The 25,438-nt window shown below is 51.8% G+C and overlaps 8 protein-coding genes across 8 annotated transcripts; 3 read left to right on the top strand and 5 right to left on the bottom strand.

Annotated features, from left to right (window-relative positions):
* Positions 1-310: 310 nt before the first annotated feature.
* On the bottom strand, positions 311-2,099 carry EDD37DRAFT_498790 (uncharacterized protein). The gene has a single exon (XM_062813456.1). It carries the CDS (start codon positions 1,651-1,653, stop codon positions 502-504), a length of 1,152 nt encoding a protein of 383 aa, XP_062667789.1. The 5' UTR covers positions 1,654-2,099; the 3' UTR covers positions 311-501.
* A 3,748-nt stretch (positions 2,100-5,847) lies between these two features.
* Positions 5,848-10,221, top strand: EDD37DRAFT_652259 (uncharacterized protein; the record flags this gene model as incomplete). Its single annotated transcript, XM_062818438.1, has 3 exons — positions 5,848-7,164; positions 7,212-7,321; positions 7,371-10,221. The coding sequence occupies 3 exons, from the start codon at positions 5,848-5,850 to the stop codon at positions 10,219-10,221; spliced, it is 4,278 nt and encodes a 1,425-aa protein (XP_062667788.1).
* A 1,424-nt stretch (positions 10,222-11,645) lies between these two features.
* EDD37DRAFT_611402 (uncharacterized protein) lies at positions 11,646-12,638 on the top strand (the record flags this gene model as incomplete). The annotated part of the gene is made up of 3 exons (XM_062815283.1): positions 11,646-11,715; positions 11,771-12,482; positions 12,545-12,638. The coding sequence occupies 3 exons, from the start codon at positions 11,646-11,648 to the stop codon at positions 12,636-12,638; spliced, it is 876 nt and encodes a 291-aa protein (XP_062667787.1).
* Positions 12,639-13,362: 724 nt separating this feature from the next.
* On the bottom strand, positions 13,363-17,729 carry EDD37DRAFT_593803 (DNA repair protein RAD9). Its single transcript, XM_062814547.1, has 2 exons — positions 17,576-17,729; positions 13,363-17,516 (listed from the first exon to the last, which is right to left on the bottom strand). Exons 1-2 carry the CDS (start codon positions 17,714-17,716, stop codon positions 13,503-13,505), a joined length of 4,155 nt encoding a protein of 1,384 aa, XP_062667786.1. The 5' UTR covers positions 17,717-17,729; the 3' UTR covers positions 13,363-13,502.
* A 104-nt stretch (positions 17,730-17,833) lies between these two features.
* Positions 17,834-19,180, bottom strand: EDD37DRAFT_636481 (uncharacterized protein). The gene is made up of 2 exons (XM_062816991.1): positions 18,153-19,180; positions 17,834-18,101 (listed from the first exon to the last, which is right to left on the bottom strand). The coding sequence occupies exons 1-2, from the start codon at positions 18,931-18,933 to the stop codon at positions 17,929-17,931; spliced, it is 954 nt and encodes a 317-aa protein (XP_062667785.1). The 5' UTR covers positions 18,934-19,180; the 3' UTR covers positions 17,834-17,928.
* A 38-nt stretch (positions 19,181-19,218) lies between these two features.
* EDD37DRAFT_636479 (peptidylprolyl isomerase) lies at positions 19,219-21,160 on the top strand. Its single transcript, XM_062816990.1, has one exon. It carries the CDS (start codon positions 19,403-19,405, stop codon positions 21,086-21,088), a length of 1,686 nt encoding a protein of 561 aa, XP_062667784.1. The 5' UTR covers positions 19,219-19,402; the 3' UTR covers positions 21,089-21,160.
* Positions 21,103-23,210, bottom strand: EDD37DRAFT_498766 (cyclohexanone monooxygenase). Its single transcript, XM_062813453.1, has 3 exons — positions 22,536-23,210; positions 22,023-22,470; positions 21,103-21,962 (listed from the first exon to the last, which is right to left on the bottom strand). The coding sequence occupies exons 1-3, from the start codon at positions 23,036-23,038 to the stop codon at positions 21,117-21,119; spliced, it is 1,797 nt and encodes a 598-aa protein (XP_062667783.1). The 5' UTR covers positions 23,039-23,210; the 3' UTR covers positions 21,103-21,116.
* Positions 23,211-23,243: 33 nt separating this feature from the next.
* Positions 23,244-25,235, bottom strand: EDD37DRAFT_498719 (actin interacting protein 2). The gene has a single exon (XM_062813452.1). The coding sequence runs from the start codon at positions 25,096-25,098 to the stop codon at positions 23,449-23,451; it is 1,650 nt and encodes a 549-aa protein (XP_062667782.1). The 5' UTR covers positions 25,099-25,235; the 3' UTR covers positions 23,244-23,448.
* Positions 25,236-25,438: the final 203 nt, after the last annotated feature.

The following is a 25,438-nucleotide window of genomic DNA, read 5'->3' as shown; positions in this document are numbered from 1 at the left end:
ACATGGGCTAGCAAGATAGAACGAAAAGTCAGGAAAGGAACTTGTAGAGTGATCTCCAAGAGAACGTGTTGTATTTCACCAGACCACAGTCGGCGTCTGTTGCTGGGAGCGACCGACATGTGCTGGGATTGAACCCTTGTATCTGACCAGGAAGAGTCATCCTAATCAGGTCCGCTGCATCCTCCAAGGATGCGGCCCCCCAACTTCAATTACGTGATTCCAAGCTCTATCACACTATGCTTGCAGCCAGTGGACTGATTGCCTGGAGCACGCAGCTCGTCGCTTGGGACAAAATTGATCATCTCGCCGATCTGTTGTGTTTGAAGACGATGAGGTCGAAACGCCTCATCCACAGCTCCATTGAGAGAAAGTAGTAAGTAGCATCTGCTCATGATGCACCAGTTCTCTGAAGCGCACAATGCCCTGATAATCAGTCGACGTATGCCTCGTCGATATCAGCCAAACTCCCGCAAATTAAAAAACTCATTCCATAAGCCTTGATTAGTCCTCCACGTCAGGGTTGGCCACAAATAATCGAACACCTGCACCCATGCTCATTGTCCGTTCGTCCACACTGCCTCGCCGCCGTAGATCCTCTGCTGTTTTGGCTTGCTCCAGTGCTCTGTGTACCGAACTTGGTCCTGCCAGGTCTTTGAGCTCGCCAAACGAATCCTCGCTGTCGGCTGGTGTTCGTTTTCCATTATCATTATCGTGATCGTCCGGTCTTGTCGGGTGCTCTGGGTCTTCGGGAATGCCTCGACTCGGGGATCCTTCTCCACTGGGCGTACTCGTACTGCTGAAGCGGCCCTGATCCTGTCTGGGATACCCGCTTCGATATTTCATGCTGTTTGTGCTGCTTTTGCCGCTTCCTGTCCGTGCGTGCCGCATGCTGTTGTCTCCCAAACTTTGGTCTTCTTCCTCATCACCCAACATCTCGTTTGCACTGAGTCGAAGTGGTACTGAGGCCCCGTTCATATTAGCCGGAACATATCCTGGGGCTTTGGGAACGCCGCCATGTCTTATTTTTCCGACCACTCCTCCCGAACTGATAGTACTTGTTCTTCCGGAATGATTCACAGCTTGTACTTCCATAGCCGCCCGTTGCTTTGCAACTTTCTGCGCCGCTGCTAGTCTGGGATCGATGCTTTGTGATCGGTCGCACCATACTGTGGCTTTTTGTTTCCGCATTAGTGCCACATACGAGGTTGGACTATTTGTTGCTGTAGATCGACCAGAGGTAGACCGTCGAGGTAAACTCGTGGCGGAGTATGTGGTCCCTTGTCTGTGCATACTCATGGTGTTGGAAGTGGAGGAGTGACGGAAGTGAGACGAGGAGGGAACTCGCGTGTGGTTCGGTTGAGGATAAGCGGAGGTTGAAGAGGAAGGATCTCGAGAGTGAGTGGAAGGGTTAGTGTTTGAAGAGACGGTTCGAGTATGGTGGTGATTGCTAATCGTTGGCGCTGACGGTATTTGAGAATTTGTCGTCAAGGTGTAGGACTTTCTATCTGGACGGGTGTAATTGCCTGGAGGCGCCGACGCCGCCGTTGCGTCGGTACGAGAAGGTAGAGGGGTGTTTTGAGAATGAGAAGGGTTGTAGTTGTAGGGTAAGGTGGGATCTGGGATATTAGTCCCAGTGACCGTCAAGACGCTCATCGAGCTGTATGTGTTCGTGTGCGGGCGAGGAGGAGATGTTGGAAGTTGGTAAGAGACAAAGTGCCGGCCGGTTCAAGTTGGCTGGCTGGTTGGTGGGGATACCCAGGTGCGAGTCAGTCCTATCGCAAACGGGCTTCAATTGGTCGATAGGCGTAGATCCCGCTCAAAGGTTTGACAGTAATGGAATTTCCCGCCTTTACGATGTTGGATGTGCGTTCGTATGAGTAGGTGAGAGAAGGTGGGAGTTTATGATTATGACAGTAGCGGTGAGGTTTTGACCGGAATACGGATGACGAGTAGATAGGAAGGGAGTCTTGAAGCAAAGTACGCCGCAGAGATAGTCCGAAAAGAGGATACTAGGATATTGTCCCGTCTCGTATCTAACCCCTCCCGAACGGACAATTGCTAAGTATAAGTGAAGCCTGAGGAATCAAGACGCGGTTGCGGGCCAATGACGATAGCAGAGGGCGCAACAGAGTCCGAGCGTGGGAGAGGAAATGAGGACAAGATGAGGAGATGAGGATGCGAGCCTTGCATAAAGAGGAGTTGGTGGTGTGGGTGTGAGAGGATTTTCCTGGCATGCAAAGCAAGGCAACGTGCCCTGTCTTTTTGTCTCTAACCGGGATTTAGTGATGCAACAGAGGACTGACACTGAGGTGGATGTGAAAGTAGATGGATCCGTGGTGACAAGGATTTTGGATGCACAAGCGATGATGGTGATGAGTTCAGGACTTCAGGAATTGCAGTGAAGGGTGAATTGGGCTGGATCCAACAAGCAGCAGTCAAACAGCAACCTGCGCCTTGCCTGTCACTGTCACTTTTGTGTTCAATGTGCAGCGCAGTCTCAAAGGATTAGGTTGCCATTTCTGTGCCATTCACGGTAATCATTGAATGCTATTGTTGCTTTGTTTCCTCTCGTCTTCATGGCATTCATTGTTCCTCGCCCGTGCTTTCCACCCCAAAAAAAACCCTATGCTACTCAAAAGATCCTACTCCAGGCATCCGATTAGGCCGTGGTCACATCCACTTTCCAGGCCAGCTGAACGTTCATGCCGATGCGATCCTCGTGCCTTCATCTCCATCCACTCAGCTGCCACGCAGTTCGCGCCTATAACGCCCTCCCGGTCCATCACACGAAGCTATCACAGCCACCCAGAAATGAAACCTCGGGCTTTCAATTGCTTAAACGGGACACTGCTGGCATCTGCCATTATATGCCACACAACCTACCACCTCGCATCGTAACCTCTTTTCCTATTATCATGCCACGATTTTGAATCAACCCTGCTATCAGCTTTGCCCTTGAGACAGACTTCTGCATACGATGATCAATCATCAAGGCACTCCCTGCCCCTCAGCCGCTGCACGTATCTCCTGATCAGTGGATTCGGTACAATGTGTCCTCGGCGGCAGCTACGCCGCAAGGCCCGCAATAGACAGGCACTGATTCTCCACGTTTGACGAAAAGGCCACGCGAAGCACGGTGTGCTCGGCACGTCAGAAGAGAGTCAGGACCCATTCGTACTCGCAATTCTTGGAACATACGAGTGGTAATCGAGATCAACTGAGATCATATGGAGCACAAAAAGCGGTTCAACAGTCGAGTTGGATACGTCACGTTGTGTTCAGGAGCTGTTTCTCTATTCAACGAAACACTGTCCTCCGCAACTGCACAACCGATGTCCACCCAGTGCTGCAAATGCTACCCTCGCGCAAAAGGAGGAAGGAGGAACGTCATCCAAGATTTCGGCTCCTTGCAGATCCTTCGCACCAACTGTGCCTGATCGACCGGAAGTCCCAGTTGTCAAAATTTTCCATCAAAGGTTAGCATACCATTTCCAGACCACTCATCGTTGTTCGGTCAGTGATTTAGGTTCGTGAGCACATAAGCTGGAGGACATCCTCTCGCTTGCTGATGTCTACCAACTGCTGGCCATATCGACCTTCTTGAAGCCGAAGAAGTGCATGCTGCACAGCTCTCATGTTTTGCGGTGCTGAAGTACGATGATTTGCATCGTATCGCACCATCCATTCCGGCAGTGCTTGTTACAACGATTGTTATGATGGTTCCCAGCAGAGTACTAATTCACCGGTCCCTTGAAAGTCTAAGCAAGCATCACGGCCAAGGATATCACTCTCCAACCCTCGAAGGACTCCCCAGTCTGATGCGTCGTCCACATTAAATTACAGTGAGTCTTTTCGTTCGCGTTTGCGGCACGCATAAATATTGCAGATGATCACAGTCGGCACCCGGCGAGTCCTCAACTCGAAGACACGTCAGCAAACGCACTGTTCCAATCAATGATGTGCCTGAATTAATAGACCAAGAGCACCTGATGAGTTCGATACAACCGCAGCGGTCTTTTGCAGGTTCTCTAGGTCAATTCTGTATGCCCTCACCGGTTCCAACAGTGTCTGCGAGCGGTCAATGGAGAGCATTCTCCAGACATGAAACAGGACCAGCAACCAGTAGCACAGCCACCAAAATTTGCCTCAAGACATATCCCAGTCTGTATAATCTCACTTTAGCTGAGCAAAAACGTTCTTGATCTACGGTAAAGCAAGCAGAATGGGTTGTTCGCGATCTGATTGACAATCGGCCAAATACAACCTGTCACTTGACACCCAATCAAAGTGCGAGACTCGATATCTGCAAGCGTACGTCTAGATGAATATGTTTCAAGACATGATTGATGGAAACAAAATAGGTTCTGAGAGCCGTTGCATTGCCAGCGCATCATGCGAGTATCGTGGGTCCAACAATGGTGGCAGAAGTGGCCTTGTCGGTGAGCCGGTGAACTTTGCGGGCAACACATGGCTGAAGATCTTCGGAACACCAGATCGAAAGAACATTTCGCCTATCATCCACCAGTCAGCAAGGTCTCACGACCTGACGTGGCTTCACGTCCGAGCATCGAGAGACCTGACCAGGCATATTCTCTGCAGGAGTGGCGCGACACCGACGGGCACTAAGTGAAGGGCTTTGATGGCTCGAAAGCCGCAGATGTATCCTTATTCGAGATCGGCGAGTATTTCTCGGAAATATGAAACTGGTGAACCAGAATCTGCGCCACTCAGTCGGTAAGGCGTAGAGAGACACTGACCATCAAGTAGGTCGAAGCAATTGACATCGTACTCTACCATTCGGTGGTTGGAGGCGTACCAGGCAAGATTACCGGTCTGACTTGATCGCCACCAGACGTGAGAATCTGGGGATGCCAGCAGAGGCCCTCTTGTGCACCGCCAGTGTGTCCTGGAAGTTCTAGGGATGTCGGCCCGGGGCGCATTAGGTGCACTAAATTGCGGTTTGCCCTGCAAGATGAGTGGCTCCAAGCACGCCGAGGTTATGTCAAAGAGCCTGTTAAACATCGACTAATGCAGCTGCATATGCATTCGTTGGCAAGACGTCGTCAGGGCCTGCAAGTCATCAAACGCTGCGCTGTGCTTTGTTCGACGCTCTTTGCCTGTGGTGTGTTGTAATGGTAGCACTGTGGCCACCACTGAACGGAAAAAGGCGTTTATGCTCATTTACGCGCCGCGATAGATAGACGTGGCCACTGTTTGTGTAAAGCACCTTTTTCCCTGTGCACGGTAGATGTTGGATTATTCCCAATCTCCAGGCTTCAAATTGGCCGTTTAGGTACAAGCGAGTCGTCCCCCGCATTGGCACTTTATCCCATGCCAAAAGTGAAACGAACACAGGTTCCTACAAGCAGAGTCTTGAAACCGGAGTTCTTGCTACGATAGTCTTCGAAGGCAAAAGTCACGCGTTGTGGCCATCAAGACTAAGCAAGTCACAAGTAAAGAGAAGCCAATCCCGCTGCGTATCAACGTTGCCACGAGTCGGCACCGTCCCACGCTTCGCAGGTCGTCCCGTTGATGTGCCTCCTTCCGCACCACGCAGGTCCTTTGTGGAAACTCCTGATGTGACAGTGTTAGCAGAAATCACTGTGCCGAGCTCGTTCCTACAGATCATATGAGTTGCCTACGAGCGCAACCTGGAATGGAACTAGCCAGCGTATGACACAACCATCTGGCACCGCCGGTGTCGAGGCAAGTCAAGGTCGGTCACAGAAACCTCTCTGCTAGTGCCTGCGACCTCGACCACATTGCTGATATATTGCCAAAGCAGTAGAACCATCGCCTCCGCCATCGTCGTCTCCTCCTCACAATGCCCAAGACCATGCCCGTTCTATGTCAGGCCCTGGACCTTCCAAGAATACCGCACAGGATTCCCCGCAGGTCCGAATCTCTTCTCAGGGGATTCGTGGAAAGGATGCCCAAAGAGCAGGCCGCAACGAGGAGCAACTCGGACAGAGGTCACAGATGAGGATGCGTCGAAGACCCACGAACACGATGCGGGATCCAATACTGCAATCAAATACCCTCAGTCGAGAGATCCCTTTCGCGCACATGCGCGTCCATTTCGAAGACTTTGCGAAGGAGCTGCGTCTGCACCGCCATCACGAACATCGAAAACGACTGCTTTCCCGTCGACATTACCATCTTCAGAATGCGGTGGCGCTGTCCTCCCGCTTATACCGAGTCGGAGAATGGCTTCATACTGGGGTTGTGGCAATATCTTGCCAGTCCGATGCGAATGGCTTCGCAAGAGTGCACCAACACTTGCAGGAGCTTTCCGACTCGTGCATTTCTCACTGGAACCATGAGATCAACACCTTTCAAGAAACGCCTGCTACAGGCTCTTCGGTCAAAGCATCGTTTCTCGCAAATTTACCCATTTCCTCTCAGCAGGACTGCATCGAGCTGATTCAGACTCTACGAAGCAACCCCAGATTTTTGGTTGAAAGATTTAGAGCACTATCTCCTGCTCAAATATCTTCCCTCTCTACAGCGCCAAAATATCAAAAGCTTTCTGAATCTGTCTTGACGTCTTTGTCGCAGAACAGGGGACGAGGCTCGCAGAAACGCCGTGTTAAGGCCTATTCCAAAGAGCTCGAAGACTACGCCTCTTCTTTTGAACGATCGAATCCTTTGTCTTTCTTAATTCACAATGTATATGGTTCATATGGGGATATTCAGAGCGATGAGAGCCGACTGCGACTTTATACGTGGTCTACGATTTGTGCAACACTGATGAGCGAATTTGAGCAAGCCTTCCACGCCATTCTGACCCACGTCCTTCGCACATTTGCAGATATGTATGAGTGGCAGATAAAAGAGCGTTTAGAACTTTTCTTGATGTCCTTCCTGCAGAAAGGCGGATTCTTGCTGGAGATGATCGACAATCCGACACTGTCGCTTCAACATGAACTGGCTTTCTTGGATCCTTTCAGCACACAGGAAGCTCGAGACTTTCTGGAGACCGCGGTCAAAGAGCTCTTCGAGATTCTAGGCTGCGATGGGGGCATCCCTTCGGCTGCGCTTGCTTTGGGCCGTGCCATAATTGGGAAACTTCCTACAATGGAACTCCAGAGTCAATTTCGTGGCACCTTCTTTTTCCAGTGGTATTTGAGAGACTTCCTACGACATATAATAGAATTTCCAGAGGTAGGAGCCTTCTGTTTGCGTGTTGTCAAGCTGCTTATCAGAGACAGGAGGAAAAACTGCTACACCAATTCCACGTCAGTGATAAGGCAAGGTCGCATCTGCTGCACAAGCTATGGGATCGTGCTTCCGCCGGTGCGGAAGACGCCTTCAGTCCAATGTAAGGTGCAATGTCCCGTCATAATATCTGGTGGCTGATACCGTTGCAGAGCCTCCGAACAGCTTGACAGTGGAGTGCGGGACTGTATACTGTCTATGATCAACCAACTGCATCCGGACACCGAGTGTTCTGATCCTTATCAAGCAAGAAATTCTCGTGCCGGTGCCTCAATAGCATCTCTGTCGATCTGTGCAGCAGACATTGCTCATATTCTCGAAGCACTAAGTCCCCAGTTTATTCACACGTCGAGTCCGTGGGATCCGTTCTTGAGCTCATCGCACTCTACTTTCAGTATGCAATACAGTGGAGCGAGCAGCAAGTTCGACAAATTGCGGCGACGTATTCTGGACTCCGTTGAACCGGGTCAATCTTCCAAGAGCGTCCATCCCTGTCAGGAGAATTGGGCCTTACTCTCGATCTCGGACAAAGGTCATTTATATGCCTTCACGGATGACTGGTCTAAGGACGCCTCGTGGAGGAGCCACAGCTTGCGAGATCTTCAGATAGTTGAGGAAGCCGCACTCCGCCTGGTCGAAGGTGTCTCCTCAGTCCCAGAGCAAGACCTTCCGACTGGCCCCGGTCGCCTGTCAACCTCCAAAGAATCTAGCCTGTGCGCCATGTTTGCGGAACAAGCAAGCATAGCTCGCATCAAGACCGACAGTATCATGTCCATGTACTGGGACGACGCGCTAACGTTTCTCAAGCGCCATTATCCGCTAACAGTATGGACAGGGGACGATACCAGGATTTTGGGACCATTCATCAAGAGGCTGAAGAGCGACGAAACGGAGATTGTCCGTGACTGCCTGCATCTGGAAAAAGACGTCGCTCAATTAGAGGCATCGTATGGGCTCGCTCTGTCGAAACTATCGCAGCTTTCTGCTTGGCTCGACAAATTGCGTACCAAACTTTGGTACAAGCTGGACGTCGTGGATTCCAAAGCTTGCGAAGACGCAAGGAATATATCGATGGCTCTCAACAACATGGCAGCATCGCGACTTCGAGTCTTTGTCCCTTCTCAAGCAGGAGGCACTTCGCCAGGGTCAAGCCGGCCAGGCACAGCTGGTACAACTGCCTCGTCACGGTTTGAACAATCAAGAGTAGACACCATTAGCATGTTGAAAGCCCCATCAGAGTATGGCGGGCCTAAGAAACTCTCCGATGCGCAGATTGAGATAACCAAAAGATGGCTCGAACGTAATCATCTCGACAATTTCTGCAAGGGCGAAGAACGAATCCATCGATTCTGTATGGAGATCAAGGTTGCCACACGAAAACTTGTTGGTGAAACGCTTACAGATAGCCCAGTGCTGTGGTCAAGCGAGCTTTTCAGCCTGGAGAAGTCCTTCTATGATATACATGCTGGGACGATTTTTAGTACCCAACCGAGCACACGACCTCCGAGCGTCTGGAGTGAGCCTCTCTCGTCGGCCTGGATCCCATCTCGGTCGCGGCCCGGAGGGTCAAGGGCATCCTTCCACAGTCAAGGCTCTGGCAGGCTTGGAAGTGATCTTGCGTCCCTCATTAGTTCGCCCGGCCGTGCGGCGACTGTAACCACACTAGAATCTGGCAGCAGCTTCTGGTCGCCACCTCAATCCAATCCGAGATCGGTGACTTCGGCGTCCTCATTGTCCAGACCAGCATCAACTTTCGAGGACATGGGCTCGAATCGTCAGCCAGACCACACCGAGAAAAAGGCTGCCTTCTTGGACAGAATTCAGCAGGACTTGACTTGCCTGTTACTTTCTGACCTTGCCTCACCAGTATGGAGTTGTGGAAGCGAGACAGACGCTTGGATGGCATCAACATTACAGGCTTCGAATATCGTGCAACGAATTGGCCAACGAGGTGTTATGGCACGACTCCTGGACGACCGCGATTTCGGGCCGAGCCAGACCAACCAGAGGGCTGCAGCCATACGGAAGCATAGAAGTCAAAGTGCAGCTCCTGGACGAAAGGGCGCTTTGACTAGCGCCTTAACGACTGGTCCAGATGTCCTTCAAGAAGCACTGAATGGTGCAAGCATAGAGCTACGATCGACGACCTTCTCCTACAAGTACGCATTCGAAGATGTTATCTGGAGGATAAGCGAGCATGTGGACCCAAGTCAGAAGCTCAAGGCAATTCAGGATTTCATGACCCTGTCGCAGGCTCTCCGACGCGACCTGAAAGCCCTCGCCGACAAAGACTCGGATCTTAAACAGCCGGAGCAGTCGGACCCTACAACTCCACGGAGGCGCAGTCTCGATCCTAACGCCCTTACATCGAGCGGTCGGCGGAAGCACCGGACGATGACATCTCCTGAAATCGCAGAGAAGGAGGACAATACCGAGAGCGAAACCGTTGATTTCTTGAAGAGAATTTTGGTCGTTCTACGCCCGAAGACGATATTTCGGGATCTGCAATATGTTGCAGCATTCGTATCGTCTGATACACTGGATGACACAGATCTAGGACGAGCATTTCTTCAGGTTGGACTGGCTTCCCTCGCGTGGAAGGACGAGGTGTGTCGAGCTATGGTCGATGTTGCTGACCGAATAGTTGCCCGGGATTCTATTAAGCGACCAGTGCGCCATGGAGAACGGAGTGAACCGTCTGTTCTTCGAGCCGCGGACTATTGGGTCATTGCAGCGCGGGAGGGCAATGCCATTGCCCAACGAGAGCTGGCGAGTCTATACCTGACACATCCTGAGGTGCTACCGATTGTTAGCTTGCCCTTAACACTCTCATCCGAGATCTTCAAAAACGATATGATGTGGGAGGACGCATCGTCCTCACCACCACGAAACCGGCAGGCACTCTGTCTTGCGGTTCACTGGATGCAACAGGCAGCAGAGAATGGCGATGAACTAGCCCAGACAAAATTGAAAGAGCGACGTGCTGCTCGGCCAGGTGGATGATGGAGCATCTTCTGTGTTGGACAGGAGAAACGGGAGGGAGGCATATTCTGCTTTTTGCGCGGCTATCCCATTCTTTTCTTGAGCGACTGGGAAAGTCAATGGTCAACGGCGTTTAGTCTTGTTATCGCACGTGTATCTGGTACCGGAGGCAAATTGACTTTTACGAGGTACGGAGAAAACGTCATGTGCAGTACGGAGGCTTCTTGATCATACAGTGTAAGCATGTGCGTCGCCATTCTATGACAGCTTGAGTATGCAAAGGTGTGGTGTCGGACAGATAGTTCATGTCGTTATTCATTTGTGGTCTCGAGATCAGGTGTCACTGCATACGGAGGCCGCTTGCTCAGCAAATCATGGGCCAGATCGGACAGCGATACAGGCACATGCCCATCGATCAGACACAGGAGGCACAAGGTACAGAGTGCTCGTGACAGGGACTCATGCATCAGGCCCAAAAGTACGAGTGATATGTGACCGGCTGAGTAACCTGTCAGAATGGCCGTCCCGAGCCACTGCATAAGGATTTTGGGGTCCGTCGATTGCAAACGAGAATAGGGAAACATTATTTGATGGGATAGAGGCCGTGGTATACCTGATGTCAGTGAAGAGTGGTCCAGGCCGTTTGATTTCTATGAGTTCTTGAATTCTATGAGTTCATGTCATCAGGAAGGGCCTGCCCATGACGATGACTTGGTACTATATGCAAAGAATGACCACGAATGACGTAGCGAGGGGGTTAGCCCCAAGTGTGAGGGGCTGAGAGAGAGGCAGAGTGATAGGGGCGTTGGTCACCCGCAAACCGAGTCAGTCCCGCTCTCTTTAGGCTGTCCCGACGACCTACCAGGCTACACCTCAGGTAAGGTCCGCCTCGCCTCATTCCTCCTGTTTGCACATGCTACCCAAAACAACACCTGGAAGCATATTAGTCCAGGCAAACGCAACAACGATACTGTAAGTTGCACCCCCGGTACATATATTCTTTTGATCCTACGGCAACCCTCCTTTGATCAACACCAACACCTCCACGAGTACTTGTCCCTTGGTGATTTTATCCGACGTGGTCCCTAAGTCCATCCTTACCTGGTAAGTACCAGCTGAGAAAGTCATCCCCTCAAGCAACTCATACTCCATACCGTCACCCACTTCTACACCCACAAGGATCCACCGTTGCCGCCACTTACCTTACCAACAAACAATTCTCTTCTCTAGGATTTGGCCTGTTACAAGAAAGAGATCGACAGACAACGAAACTCACTGTTACTCTGTTACTTCGGCCAACTTTCCTCCTCCTTCTCCGTCCGGATAACATCTGCGTCGCGTGGCCTGAGACCCTCCCGCTCCTCAAACACTCCTCAGCCGCAGACACTCGCGACACCTCGTTGTCGCAGCCTCTGTCCAATTCGAACCACCTCAAATCCCTCAAAATGCCCATCGAAGTTCATCATTCACCTCCGCCGCTTCATCACCCTAACTCGGGTAATGTTCGACCAAAAGGTTTGCTACGGCTTTGACCCGGACACTTGGCGTCTACTAACTGACAATGCTGCAGGTATCCTCAAGAACCCTTCGTTCTCCTCCGCCAGCGGCCGACCAGCCTCGCCAACCAAGGAATTCCACTTCGCACCGAGTACACCTCTTGACCCTCAAGAAGAGCGAGACTTGACCCTACAAAACACCCTTCAAAACGCCGGTGCCCGTCGTTCTTCCTCTGCTGCTGGCCGCAGTTCAGCCTCTCGACGTCATTCTTCCGCTGTCGACCCCGACAATGCCGAGGAGTCGGAGAAGATGCGTTTGAAGTGGGATGAAGCGAACCTTTATCTGGCTGAACAAGAATCTGGAGGTCGCATGAAAATCACCGAACCAAAAACTCCTTATCAGTATGGTGATGCGATGGAAGAAGTCGAGGACGAGGAAGATGTGGCTATTGACCCTCGTTTTGTCAACGTCGACGAAGTCGAGATGGCTAAAACTCGATCAGAGAAGAAACACCGTGCGAGCGATATCCCAGGTTTGGAACTGGGTGAGCCAGAAGAAGAGCTTGGTACAGGTCCCGGGCCCGAGGATGACCGGATCGTGCGAGCAGGTAGTCTGTCTAGAGAGAGTAGCAAAGAGAAACATGTTAGTGTCAGCGATGTTGGTGATGCGAATGGTCCCAACGAAGAAGTCGGCATGCCTACACGGGAAGAACAAGAACAACACCGTCAATTCGAAGAGCATCGAAAGAAGCACTACGAAATGAGGGATATCAAAGGCCTACTAGGGTAAGTATTTCATCTGCATGACACAAGCAAATAGAACCCTACATACTGACATTGAGAAACAGCCACTCAGAAGATATGGAAGACGATGAAGATCCACCCTCTCCAACATCCATGCCTAGAGAGCTACCTCAGCGACCCATCAACGGCTCTCGATAGAGTTATCCCTCTGCCTCGAAGACTCCAATGCGTTTTTCCCTGACACGGCCGTTACTTCGATAACTGAGCCTGTTCAACGAAGGACGGCCTTGAAATCGTGAAAAGGGCTTGAGTGCACGGTTCCGCGACCGTTCTCCATCGGAAGACTTCTCATACGACCCTCAGGTGCCGAACTCTTGGTGCCACTGAGGTCTCATTTCCTTTGTTCTACAATTACAATCACGAAGCCAGTACCCGAATGATCAGAATTACCATCACGTTCGACTTTCACCCTGCACGGAATGCCTACATCTTTGCTACCGCTGGCGCATGGAACCCTCGAAGCACGGCAATGACACCAGATCACGACGACCTTTTGTGTCTCGAACCCCTTTTTCCCTTTTTTCAGCATAGGAGCATTTTTGGTGGAAAGTATGTTGCCCACAGACCTGGCGACGATCAGTGGGTTGAGTGTTTCAAAGGCCCAATATGAGGACAGTTCCGACTATGGCCGGTTTCGTTGGTCCACCCTAGCAACGTTTGCTAGGGAGCTGTTCTGTGAGGCTGTTAGGAGACTGTGTCTCGAGGAAGCAGATAGTCGTAGTTTTGGCTACCTAGGTAGGCTCGATACACCTTTCAAGAACAGCGAGACGAGCATTCCTTCACAACCGTGTCAAAGTGAATGGTTTGAAGAAAAGCATAAACCGTTCGAATATACTTTCTTGTGTTGTCCCTTGATCGCCAAAGCGTAGTGCTCTGCTAGGACTTTTCCTTGACAGGTTCAGTTTACTTCGTCGTACACGTGATCGTATTCCTACAGCTGTCCAATATTCTACGGTTGGCAACACCCAAGGCGTCTCATGCCTGTCTCCTCCCAATTGAGATTCAGCCCACCCACAACTTGCCCAAGATCAGGGTCTGCACGATGTCCTCATTGCACATGACTTTGACGTCCATACCTGGCGCCGGACGCTCCTCGGATTTGGTGAACCTAGCCTTCTTCCGACCCTTTTCCCCAAATCCGGATGATGTGAACATTGTCTTTGCGGCATCAACGTCTAGATTGTCCACAAACACCCATCGGAGTGCCTCGACCACGTCATCAGAACAAGACCGCTCAACTGTCGCCTTGGCAGCGTTGAGATCCGGCTCTGTCTCAATCTGTCCAGCACCAAGCGCGCGGATGAGGAGCAAGTATTCTTTGCGCTCCTCGGAGGTCTTGCGGCCTGTGACGACGACCACACGTGAGCCATTGAAAACGTTCGGCCTCAAGGCGAACATGTCTTTGACCTTGAGAGCCCCCAAGGCTTGACCGAAAGGCAGGATCCTCGATTTGGTCGCCCCGTCTAGTTCTGTTGTCTCCCCTGCCGGCAAGAGGTAGGTGGTCCAGTCGAGGAGATCGTCCGCTTGGCAGCATGCTTCGATCCATCTACCACTGAGACACGGGACACCGAGCGCCAATGCTTGCATGTACTTGATCTTGCGTGAGTGCTTGTCTGTCAGAAGCGCCGTAAAAGCCAGACCGGAGAACTGTGGTTTGAGTTCCGTGGATTCGGATTCCAAAAGATCAAGGAAAGAGCCTTGTAAGACCAGACCACCCTGACTTCGGATCAGGTGTTCAAGCTTGGTTCTGCGCGTGGCGGACTTGTAGGTAACTGCGAATGCCATGTTGGTAAATATGCCGTCAGCCAGGTTTATCGAGACTGTGACGGGTACTGCCACGGCCGCACCTCTCCGGTTTCTCGAAGGTGGAGTGCTGGGAGTCGAACTTCGTTCGACAGGCGTTGAGCTGCCAAACGGCGACACCTTGTGTACCAAAGGCTTGTACTCGTATGGCCGGTCTTTCATCTGCCCCCACATGTTGCTGTCCAGGTAGATTGAAGAGACTGGAACGTCCTTGACCAGCTCCGTGGATACCTCAGCAGGCAGACTTTTGCGCTGCTTTGGCGCAACGAGGAGAGTCTTGTATCCTCGAATATCGGTCGTTGGCTGAACGTCGTCCACTGCAGCACGTTGACCAATTTTATCTTTGAACCCTTTGATGACATATGACAATTTCGGGAAGCCCTGCATATTGACCTTGACTTGGTCGCCAACGCGCAAATCGAGACTCTTTATGCCATATTCGTCGATTTCTTCCGCAGCATAGCCTTCCCACTGTATGAGGTAACGAGCAGGGTCTGTAAGTGAGGGTCCCAGGCATAAAGCGGGATAGTAGGCGCGGGTTTTGCCATTGAAACAAGCAAATACCATGTTAGGAGCCACGAGCGAAGTATCCAGATCGGGTTCGACCATCTGAATTGTTTGGGCACGTGGATTTTCGTTTGGAGGCACATGAGCACTGGGCTTTTCTGCACCATTGTCGGCATTGATGCTTATAGCCATACTCTGAGCAGCCTTCTCTGTGGGTCTTCTTTGTCGTTTTGTGGAGATATTGGCCTCCTCGCCTCTCGAAGAATCCAGCTCCTTTGCTTTTCGCTTCAAAGAAAGGCCTGGTTTGCTCACCGGCGCTGGCTTCGTCGGAGGGGATGCGTCAAGTTCCCATTGCGAAAGTCGGTTTGTATTGGCTGCTGCTTGCCCGTTGGTGTTCGCCATCTCGGCTACAACGGAGATTGACTTTGGGGTTTTTCGAGAAAGCTTCGAAGAAGAAATCGCAAGCCCAGTGGCAGGGACAGTACCTCTTGGATTGGGAGGGTGGCTGGCAGGGGCACCTGTGTTCAATGGTCCCTGCTGCCTGTTGCCTCCGCCAACGGGCTGATCGATTCGCTCATCCTCGAACCTTGCTCTTACTGGAGAGGAAGGACGCCGTCTTGCCGTCTTACTTTGACTCGAATCCGGCGTTCTCAGGAGTGGCGTCCGTCTCCCAGGACTTTGGAAGTCGGCATCTACTTGAAGAGCTTCGGTGGCGTTGAAGCTGACTTGAGACTTTAGAGGTGAAGGTTCAGCAGCAATATCTAACATGCGCTGCCGTTTGCGAGTTGTAGGGGTGGAACTCTCTGGAGGGACACTTGGATCAACGGCCGCTTGTTGATCAAGAGCCTCTGTTGATGACGGAATACGTGATCGGGCAGTCTCGAAGCGGCTACGACTAGAGTCCTCTCCGGGTCTATGTCCTTCGTCGTGGTGAACTGTTGTCGCTTTGGATGATGATTGCTGCTCGTTTGAGCTGGTTTCTGGGATAGTACTCCGCCGATGTTGCTGGTCTTGAGAGCTGGAAGAGCCCAACGGCAGACCGGGCGAAGCGAGTAGAAGAGTGTCGGGTGGCGCAAGTTTGTCCGCGTTGTTGACTCCATTAACTTCATTAGTTGGTTCGTTCTGTCGAGGTGGCGATGTTGGAGACTGAGGGACCAAGTCGATTACTTCGTCCACAGGAGAGGAGTCAAGCACACGAGCTGCCTTCTGCACCGTTCTTCTGGTCTGTGACGCCTGAGAATCTGCTACAGCGAAGAATTGAGAGCTGTGCAGCACCGGCATCTGGTTGTCAGCATCGATAGGTCGGCCATGTCTCAGAGATGGGCTGTCTTCAAGAAGACCTAATGGCCCGTTCGTAATGCGGATCAGTCTGGCTGTTGTTTCAGGCACTTGGCTTCCATTCCCCAGGAAGTTCTCTTTGTCTTCTTCATCCAAAGGCACCAGTGCTTGACTTGACCTAGCCACGGCTATGTCGGCATTATCTTCCTGTTCTGTTTCCTCCTCGCTATCGTCGGATGCAATACGTCGTTTTCTTCGGGATGGGCTTGACCGATCGAGGAATCTGGTACTTCGCGCCGAATGATTGTCTAATGGGGACGCCCGAGTGGGTGGCCGTATCGGAGACGATTTGGACATAGAAGGACCGCGCTTGCAATGCCTGGAGGGCGAGGATAGTCGTTGCATCTTGGCCTGAAGCCGCAGCTCGATCTCGCGTTGCCGTCGGTCTCTTGCCACGGGACTCGGCTCAAGCCCAAGTCCATCGTCAGAGAAGTCATCAGTGTCCAGGATTTCTTGTCTCCTCGCGAGAGCTTGTCTATCCCGCTCGGCCTGTTCTTCACGAACGGAGACATACCGAGAAGCAGGCTCCGTTGATGCTCTTTGAAAGGCGTAGATGGGTCGCATAGGCGAGGAGCTCACAGCCGTCATAGGCCGAGGCTGGAGCTCAATACTCGGAGATGGTCTGTCGGATGGTAACATTCCATTGGCATCTGGAAGGAAGGGAGAAGTGTTTGCTTGTGTTGCTGCAAATGCCTGGCTCAAGCCTATGACATTGGCATGATTCTCCGTGCCATTTCGGAGTAGTGGATTTCGTGGTAGATCTGGACTTTCAATGATGGCTCCATCGTACCTTCTCTTCTTTCCTGCTGTAGCCGGGGTTTTGAAACGTTGAGACTCAGGGAATTGGGAAAGAGCGTGCTGGCTCTGAGTCGGCGAGAAGTCGACTGGGGACGAATCGGCCTCCTCCTCTCCATCCTTCGGGTAACTCGAGAGCAGATCGATATGGCCCTCCATCCCCTCGTGGAGCGACTTCTGAGATTCGCCCTCGGCTTCTTCGCCATTTTGATCAGTCGGCAACTGAACTTCGCTTCGACTTCTATTCTGCAGGAGAGTGGTATAGAGTGATTGTGACAGCTCTTGCGTTGGATCATCACTCCCTTGACTTGTCATCTTCCGCACACTGGCTGCCGATTTTGATTTGGCGTTCGTAGGTGTAGGCTCGGACACGGGCTGGCTATCGACATTGAGGACGTCGGACTCAGCGACAGTGCTGCCGAGTTCTGGCAGGCTGTCTAGATTTGGTGATGCGACGGTGGTGTGTTGCTGGGCAGGTCGGCGAGGCGATAATTGTGCCAAAGTGGTGTCGACGGCGGCAAACTCACGCTGCGCGAACAGACTGAGTTGTGAATCTGGCTGTTCATGCGCCGACTATGGCACGGTTAGCAACAGGGTCTCGCGACGAGCAGGGGGGAATGTTTGCCACTGACTTGTAAGGGTCGCAGAACAGCTCGCTTAAGGCTTGAGATGTCTATGCTTTCGCTATCATTTTCCATAAGAAGGGGGCCCTCCATGACATTTCTAGTACTAGGTACGCATGAAGCCAGAAGACTTGCATCTAAACTATGCATGAGAGTCGTGTCAAAAAAGAGGCACTATGGGTGTCTGGCGCGTGCCACTTTAGCGATACGCGACAAAGAAAGTTCGCGGGGCACTAGTTAAGATTTAGTTAAGAGACACAGCCTCGCCCCCAATTCACAGCCTTGGAATTGTTACAGTACAGTATGGACACGATCTACAGAGTATCCCATATTGACTCGTCCGACTAGGTCACTCACTCACTTCAAACAACCATTGTGAATTTCAACTTGTCGTGTTCCATGATCTCACTCTGCATTGTCTCAAGCTCGTCCACATCCCATGCTGCTGCGAGGTATCTTCCACTCAGCCATTCTCTTCTTTCCTTTGTCAACCACGTCAGGAAACCGCCACAAAGCCCAATGTCGTCAGTCAGCACTGTTGTTCAACTCGTTAGATCAGACACATTAAAAGTCATCTTGCACTCACATGCGTCCCAAGAGTCGCCCTCCTTCGTGCTATGGAACTCTGTCTGAGGGGTGAGCACTGCTCCAGGATGGACCGCGAAAGCCAGTAACCCATCCTGTGAATGATCATTGTGCATGTGTTCTGCCATCCGAATGTTCGCAAGCTTGCTCATATTGTACGCAACTGGTACGAAAGAGCTTTGTGCGGCATGAGCAGCCATGCTTGTGATCACAATATAAGCCCTAAGTGTCGAAGGATTGGCTTTAGAGAGCAAGGCCGGCGTGAAGTACTTGGCAACATAGTAACTTCCAAGAAGGTTGATATCAATGACCCGTTTGAAATCGTCATCCTCGATGATCCCAACAGGTAGCCGGCGATTTGTCTGCTCATCCGTCTTATTGTCCGAGCCGTGTGTAATATACTTGCTGATTACACCAGCATTGGCGATGACGACGTCGAGCTGACCGCTGAACTTCCGCGCCACGGTCTCTGCTAGGCTTTTGACTGCATCTGGATTGGATGCGTCGCAAGCCTCGGCCAGGACGTCGATCTTCGGGTTGATTGAACGGAGCTCTTTTGAAAGGGCATCCAAATCCGACTGAGTACGGCTAGTGATGCATATTCCTGTAGCGCCAGCTCGAGCATATGCCAGGGAGATGTGATATCCAAGCCCCTTGCCAGCACCGGTCACAACAACAACGAAGGAAGAAGATGGCTTGTTGTTCTCCGGTAGTGTCGGTCCTTCTGCATGTGTGTGAATGGTGGGAGTGAAGGTCAAGCCAAAATGGCTTGGGAAATCCATGTTACACTGCTTTCTTTGCGTCCAGGCAGTTCAAAACAAGCACGTAACGAGCGACACTTAGACCGTCGACACGAAGACGGGATATAATCAACGTCCAAAGATGAGGATATATACCTGCATCTCTAAGCTTCGACAAGAGGGCTTACCGTAAATAGGCGGGGAATATCCTCGGTACCGGGTACCTCGCAAGCCTCGCAAGAAGGGTCATGCCCTTTTGATGATATGCAAGGTGACTCCGCACTTGACGAGTAAGTGGTTACAGTAAGTTTAGGTGATGCAGCCCTCGTTAAAGTAGCCTAAAAAAGACTTCAAATCTGCCAAGCAAAATCTCCAGATTTCGAGATCGACGTCAACAATGGATTCTGCGCCGACGGCCAGAGTCTAGGTTCTACAGCCCGAGCCAACATCCTGTAGATGGACTGTGAGAGACCCGACACACCCAGGTGACCGCAGTCACCCTGAAGCGATCATGTCGTCGCAGTATACCACGGAACCCCCACCAACCGCATCCGTCCTCCTCCATACCACTGCCGGCCCTCTAACCATATCGCTCTTCGCAAGTCAAACACCCTTGACATGCAGGAACTTCCTCCAACATGTCCTGGACGAGGACTACAATAACAATATATTCCACCGTGTCTCACCCGGCTTCGTAATTCAAACAGGCGATCCAACAGGAACTGGAGAGGGCGGACAGAATATCTACGAGGATCGGGAATTCGAGCGCTATGATGAAGACTGGGCGAGGGTCATGGGACGTGAGAAGGACGAGAAGATTCAGTTCGGGGATGAAATACACAGCAGGCTGAAGTTCAATAGGAGAGGCCTGGTCGGCATGGCCAAAGGGTCCGGGGACGGAGCAGGTTATGGAAGTCAATTTTTCATTACCTTGGGAGACTGTAGGGCTCAACTTGACGGCAAATGCACCATGTTTGGTCGCATTGAGGGCGATGGGATATACAATGTGGTCAAAGTCGCCGAGGGCGAATTACTAGAGGGCACCGAAAGACCAATGTACCCGGAGAAGATCAACAAGGTCGAGATCCTCGAACTACCCAAGGGAGACGCATGGCAGGAGATGCGGAAACGAGTCAGAGTAGCGGAGAGATTTGTGGATGCCCCAGCAAAGAAGAAAGCGCCCAAAAAGAAAGGCGGAAAGACATTACTCAGTTTCGGTGGCGACGAAGGTGAAGATGCTGCCGACGAGATTGCCGTCCGCCCAAAGAAAGCCAAGTTCAACCCAACCCTGATCGACGCCGCAGATGAACCAGAATCCGCGCCAGTCAAGAATGGCGCCCTTCCCAAACAACAGCCAGTTCCCACAAAATCGAAACAGCAATCACCACCGCCCAAGCCTACAGTCCCGCAGAAACGAAGAGCAAGCCCGCCACGCGCCACGAGATCTCCATCTCCAGTCCATCGTCGGAAACCCTCCTTCCACGACCCAACGACACAACTACCCCTTCGCGACCCGGAGTCACCCTCACGCTCACCCACCCCTGAAGACCCGTCCGCATCCAAGACATCCTCACTGCAAGCCGAAATCGCAGCGCTCAAAGCCTCGATGCGCCGTAACGTCGCCGCACCCACCGAGACCAACCACAAGAAATCTGCCCTCGAATCTTTGATCCCGTCAACCAGCACCCGAGGCCGCAAGCGCCCCCGTCCCGGCGATTCCCACGCACAAGACGACGCCAACGCCCTAAAAATGCTCAATGCATTCCGAGCACGACTCGATACGGTAGATGGCACTGGAAACAAATCCGCCAACAAGTCCAACGGCGTGAAGCCTGACGAGCCTAAACCTGCAGAGCCCGAGCCTGCACCGGCGCCCGCCGACGACGAAGAAGCAGCCCTATGTGACCTCCATTTCATAGCAAACTGCCAATCTTGTTCACGTTGGGACGAAGACGGAGCGAATCCCAACGCTGGACCTGACGACGACGACGAGCAACAATGGATGAGCCACTCACTATCGTTCGCCAAAGACCACCTAGGCAAAGATCTGACCTGGAAGAGAAAGAACGAAGAAGAACTCGTGGTAATCGACCCGCGAGAGCGAGAAAAGGAGCTGAAGTCAGAAAAGAGGCGCGACCGCGATCGCGATAGAGTCCGTGACAAAGAAAAGGGGAAGGGTAGAGATGGACGATGGTAAGACAGCAACGTCCAGTAAACGGTAAACCTCACCTATCAATATAAAACGCCAAATCCACCGCCTCGCCACCATTTCTCTCACTCTCTTCCGCCATCTCCTCCAACCTCGTAATCCCATTCCCCATGATCCCTCTCCACCGATTCTTAGACCTATACCGTATCTCAAAATCCTCACCACGAATCTCCCGCGAAATGATCTCGCGAAACAAGAGCGCACTCCCAGGCCACGTGGCCGTCACCCGCCCATGGACTCTGTGATTCTTATACCAACTTTTGCAACCCCCCGTCCACGTCAACGTCTTGTGAATCTCGTCGCCATACCTCACAAATTCATCCGTCACGGCCTGCTTTGGAGCTACACTGTGTATATCCTCGCCCGCAATTTTCCGCAGCCACTTGACGATATACTCGGCCGTCCATGTCATACTGGTGAGCAGCGAGCCGTGACCGACCGTGGCATTCGGACCCGTAAAGATAAAATAATTCGGAAAATCAGGGCACGCGACGCTCAGGTACGATTCTGGCTCGTCTTTCCATTTCTGCGCCAAAGTCATTCCGTTACGCCCTGTGACCGGGTAGTGCGGGACATGCGAGACGTCGAACCCAGTAGCGCAAATTATCACGTCGAGGTTGTGATGCTGTGAGGCCGTCTGAATGCCTGTCGGCGTGATCTTTTCGATAGGCGACTTTTCGAGTCTCACGCTTGATAGCAAAAAGGACTCGAGGTAGCCTTCGCCAGGGGTGAGGCGGCGGCACCCGAATGTCCAGTCTGGAATTAGTTGCTGGCATAGTTCCTCGTTGTTGTTGAGGGCGGCCCTCATGCGAGCGATGGTGACCTCGGTGGACTTTGAGTTCTGGACGGATCCTTTGCGGAACTACGTATCCCAGGCCTGTCAGTAGTCTGATCGAACGAATTGAGCGCGAGGCTGTCATACAACTCTAAAACCTTTGTTCATGCCGTGCTGCAGCATTTTCCGGTACTGTTTGTGTTTCTCAGGCTCTCTGAACCGCCTCTTGTCGTTCCTGGTGTATCGCGGGTTGAAGTTGCTGCCAATCTCCTCGTCAGACTCACTGACGTCCGCCATGTCCACGCTGCCCACATCGCCGTTCACGATCTCCTGGTCTTGAGGCTCAGGCTCGCCTTGAGAACCTGCTAGTAACTCGCCTAGACTCTGCGTGATCCAAGTAGTTCCCCTCTGGAAGCTCACAATCTGGGTGCCGGGCAGTTTGGCCATCTGAGGCAGGATCTGGATGGCGGACGACCCATTGCCAATGATGCCAATTCTCTTGTGCGAGTAGTCGTATGAGTGGTCCCATGCCGCAGAGTGAACTATGTGCCCTTTGAAATCATGTAGACCTGCGATGTCTGGCCATTTCCATTGACTGAAGGCAATCTTAGTCCTCTGTGAAGAACGGGCTCGGACGGGCTCGGACGACAAATGACTTACCTCAAGAACCCCTGCGCCGAAACCAGGACGTCGACCAGTTCATCTCTCTCTTCTTGCCCGTGTTTTCGTATCCTGATCTTCCACTTTCCTTGGTCTTCCAGCCAATTTAGGGCAACGACTTTAGTGCTGAACTGTATGTCCCTGTCCAGGTTCCACTTTTTGACAGTCTTTTGCATATATTCCAGGATTTCTGGACCATCCGCATAGAACTTGGACCACTCCGGGTTTGGGTCGAACGGAAAAGCGTATATATGTGCCGGCACGTCGCATTGGACCCCCGGGTAGGAGTTGACTTTCCAAGTTCCGCCAATATCATCGTTGGCTTCGAATATAACATGCTCGATGAAGTCTTGGAGCTCAGGGTGTTCATGTTGGATCTTGTGGGCGAGAACTAATCCCGAATAACCAGCCCCGATGGTGCCAACTCGTAACTTTCGTGGCTTGTAAGCCACTTGATCAAGCATAGGTATACATATTTCTTTCAATCTTTCAGCGGAAACCATTCTGACTGTTGTTGTCTTCTGGTGGTGGCTAACCTGCAAGAGATTCGTGTCTGGATCTCAAGATGACCTGACATATATACACATGATATCAATGACATTATCGACAAAGTTTTGCCGACAACCTCATAATGTCCTTCAGACTATTTGGAGAAGCATATTACCTCGGAGCATGACAGGGGAGTCGCCAGGACAGAGTCCATGTATCAAAACGCCGCTGGCCCACCCGTCTTTCCCCGCATGGAGAAGGAATTGCTGACGTCTGCGAATGTCGGGAGTCTGGCTAGCAAAGCTTGCTTTGACAAGACTGGGGTTACCGTTGACTGACCGGTAGGACAACACAAAATGGTGATGTGGTTCTTGGGTTTCCATCTGTATATTCGTTGCAGCGAGTCTCCCGACCAGCACGCACACTATATATATTTGTATGGATTCATGATGCCGTTGGGATCGTATAAGTTCTTAATCTGCTTCATCAGCTTGATCATGTTCTCGCTCCGACTGTACCCAATGTACTTCTTTTTCGCTATGCCGAGACCGTGTTCAGCACTGATACTTCCGTTTCTTTTCTGGACCCATTCGTATACCCAGGGTTCGATGGCCTCCTCGACTTCTTTCGTGTATCGTCTGACCGGGACGTTCAAGTGTAGGTTCGAATCACCCATGTGGCCATAGCCAACGACACCAAGGGCTGGATGTGAATCGTCATCACCTATCAGACCTTTTGAGGTCAATCTCTCCCGCGTCTCCTCGACCAGCTTGTAGAGATCCGAAAGTGGTATCGACAGGTCATACTTATATGTGCCGCCAAAGTGTCCAATCGCCTCTGTGATGCCTTCTCTCCATCCCCATAGAGCCCTGAGTTGAGTTTCATTTTCAGCCACAACGCCATCGGAGACGATCTCCTCGCCCATGACGTGTTCCAGGAACTTTTCCAGTTTTTCACTGTCATGTTCAGTATTTGAACCACTCGTCTCGATCAAGCAGTAGAATGGATGTTCTCCTTCAAGTGGTCGTTTGTTGCCAGTGACCCGATGCACGAATCCCTGACTCTGGGAATCCATCAGCTCGAAGGCGGACAGGATCTCGCCGAGTTGAATTTTGGCTTCCTTGAATGCTTTTTGAACATGTTCGAATGACGGCAGACCGAAGTAGGCGACGTTGACGGCCTTTGATCGTTGTGGGCATTGCACGGACACGCCGGTAATAATTCCAATGGTGCCTTCGCCGCCAATAAAGAGCTGTTTGAGGTCATAGCCAGTGTTGTTCTTTCGGAGTTTAGACAGATCGTCGACGATAGTGCCATCAGGTAGGACGGCCTCGAGACCGAGGACATTACCGTGCAGCGAGCCATATCGTAATAGTCTGAGACCTCCTGCATTCGTAGCCACATTACCACCAATTTGGCAAGATCCTTTCGCGCCTAGATCAAGAGGGAACAGATGGTGATGTTCAGCGAGAAAGTTGTCGGCCACCTCGAGGATGACACCTCCATCAACAACGAGGATACCACTGACGTCGTCGAAACTGCGGATCTTGTTCATGCGCCCTAACGAGATGACAATCTCATCGAACACTGGTACACTGCCTCCGACCAAACCTGAGTTTCCTCCTTGGGGAACGACAGCCAGCTTATTGTCGTTGCAGTATTTCAATACCTTGCTCACTTCTTCCGTGCTCTTTGGTCTCAATACTAGCTTGGTGTGCCCCCTGTACTTTTTCATCCAATCTCTGTTGAACGCCTCAAGGTCATCAGTTGCATCTTGTGATACACCATCGACCACGGCTGCCTCTTCACCCAATGCCGACTTGAAGAACTCGACATGTTCGGATGTGATATCCGCATATTTGGGATCTCGCTTGAGCGTAGGGTACATGTCGGTGGTATATCTTACGTCATGGCCAGGCTCACTCAGGTCTTCCCGCCGCCGCGATGTACAGGAGAAGGTTCGTATGGGCTCATGAAGGGTTCGGACGGCCTGAGGTTGTCGACTTCGAGAGATTGAAGGTCTCTTTACCTGGCGCAGGGCCCGGGCGAGGCCTTTAGATGCTGCGCCCGACATGGTGGCGGATTTGGGTAGTAATAAAAGCAATGAGACTCTGAAAAGGTAAGATTGAACTCAAGGTGACTACTGTACAACGAAAAGCCCTGCAGCCAGCGACTGGGGAATATAATAATCGCGGAAGAGCGAGATCGGAATTGGGAATCCGTGGTTTAAATGTTGGAGATTCTCCCTCTCCCCACTCTTCTGGCTTGTGTTTTTAAAAGATCACCGCCGTCACCAGAGCTTCTGTTCCTCTGATGTTATTGGACGCACGTTTCCGTCGGAAATGGATGCAAGCGAGGCAGAAGCCAAACGTCGGGACATCAACAGTCGTTACCAGACCTTACTTAGGAGGGCA

Source organism: Exophiala viscosa (genome assembly GCF_022695815.1).
Source record: "Exophiala viscosa unplaced genomic scaffold EDD37scaffold_9, whole genome shotgun sequence".
In the NCBI taxonomy this organism is placed as follows: Eukaryota; Fungi; Ascomycota; class Eurotiomycetes; order Chaetothyriales; family Herpotrichiellaceae; genus Exophiala; species Exophiala viscosa.
This window is presented reverse-complemented; position numbering and strand designations above follow the sequence as displayed.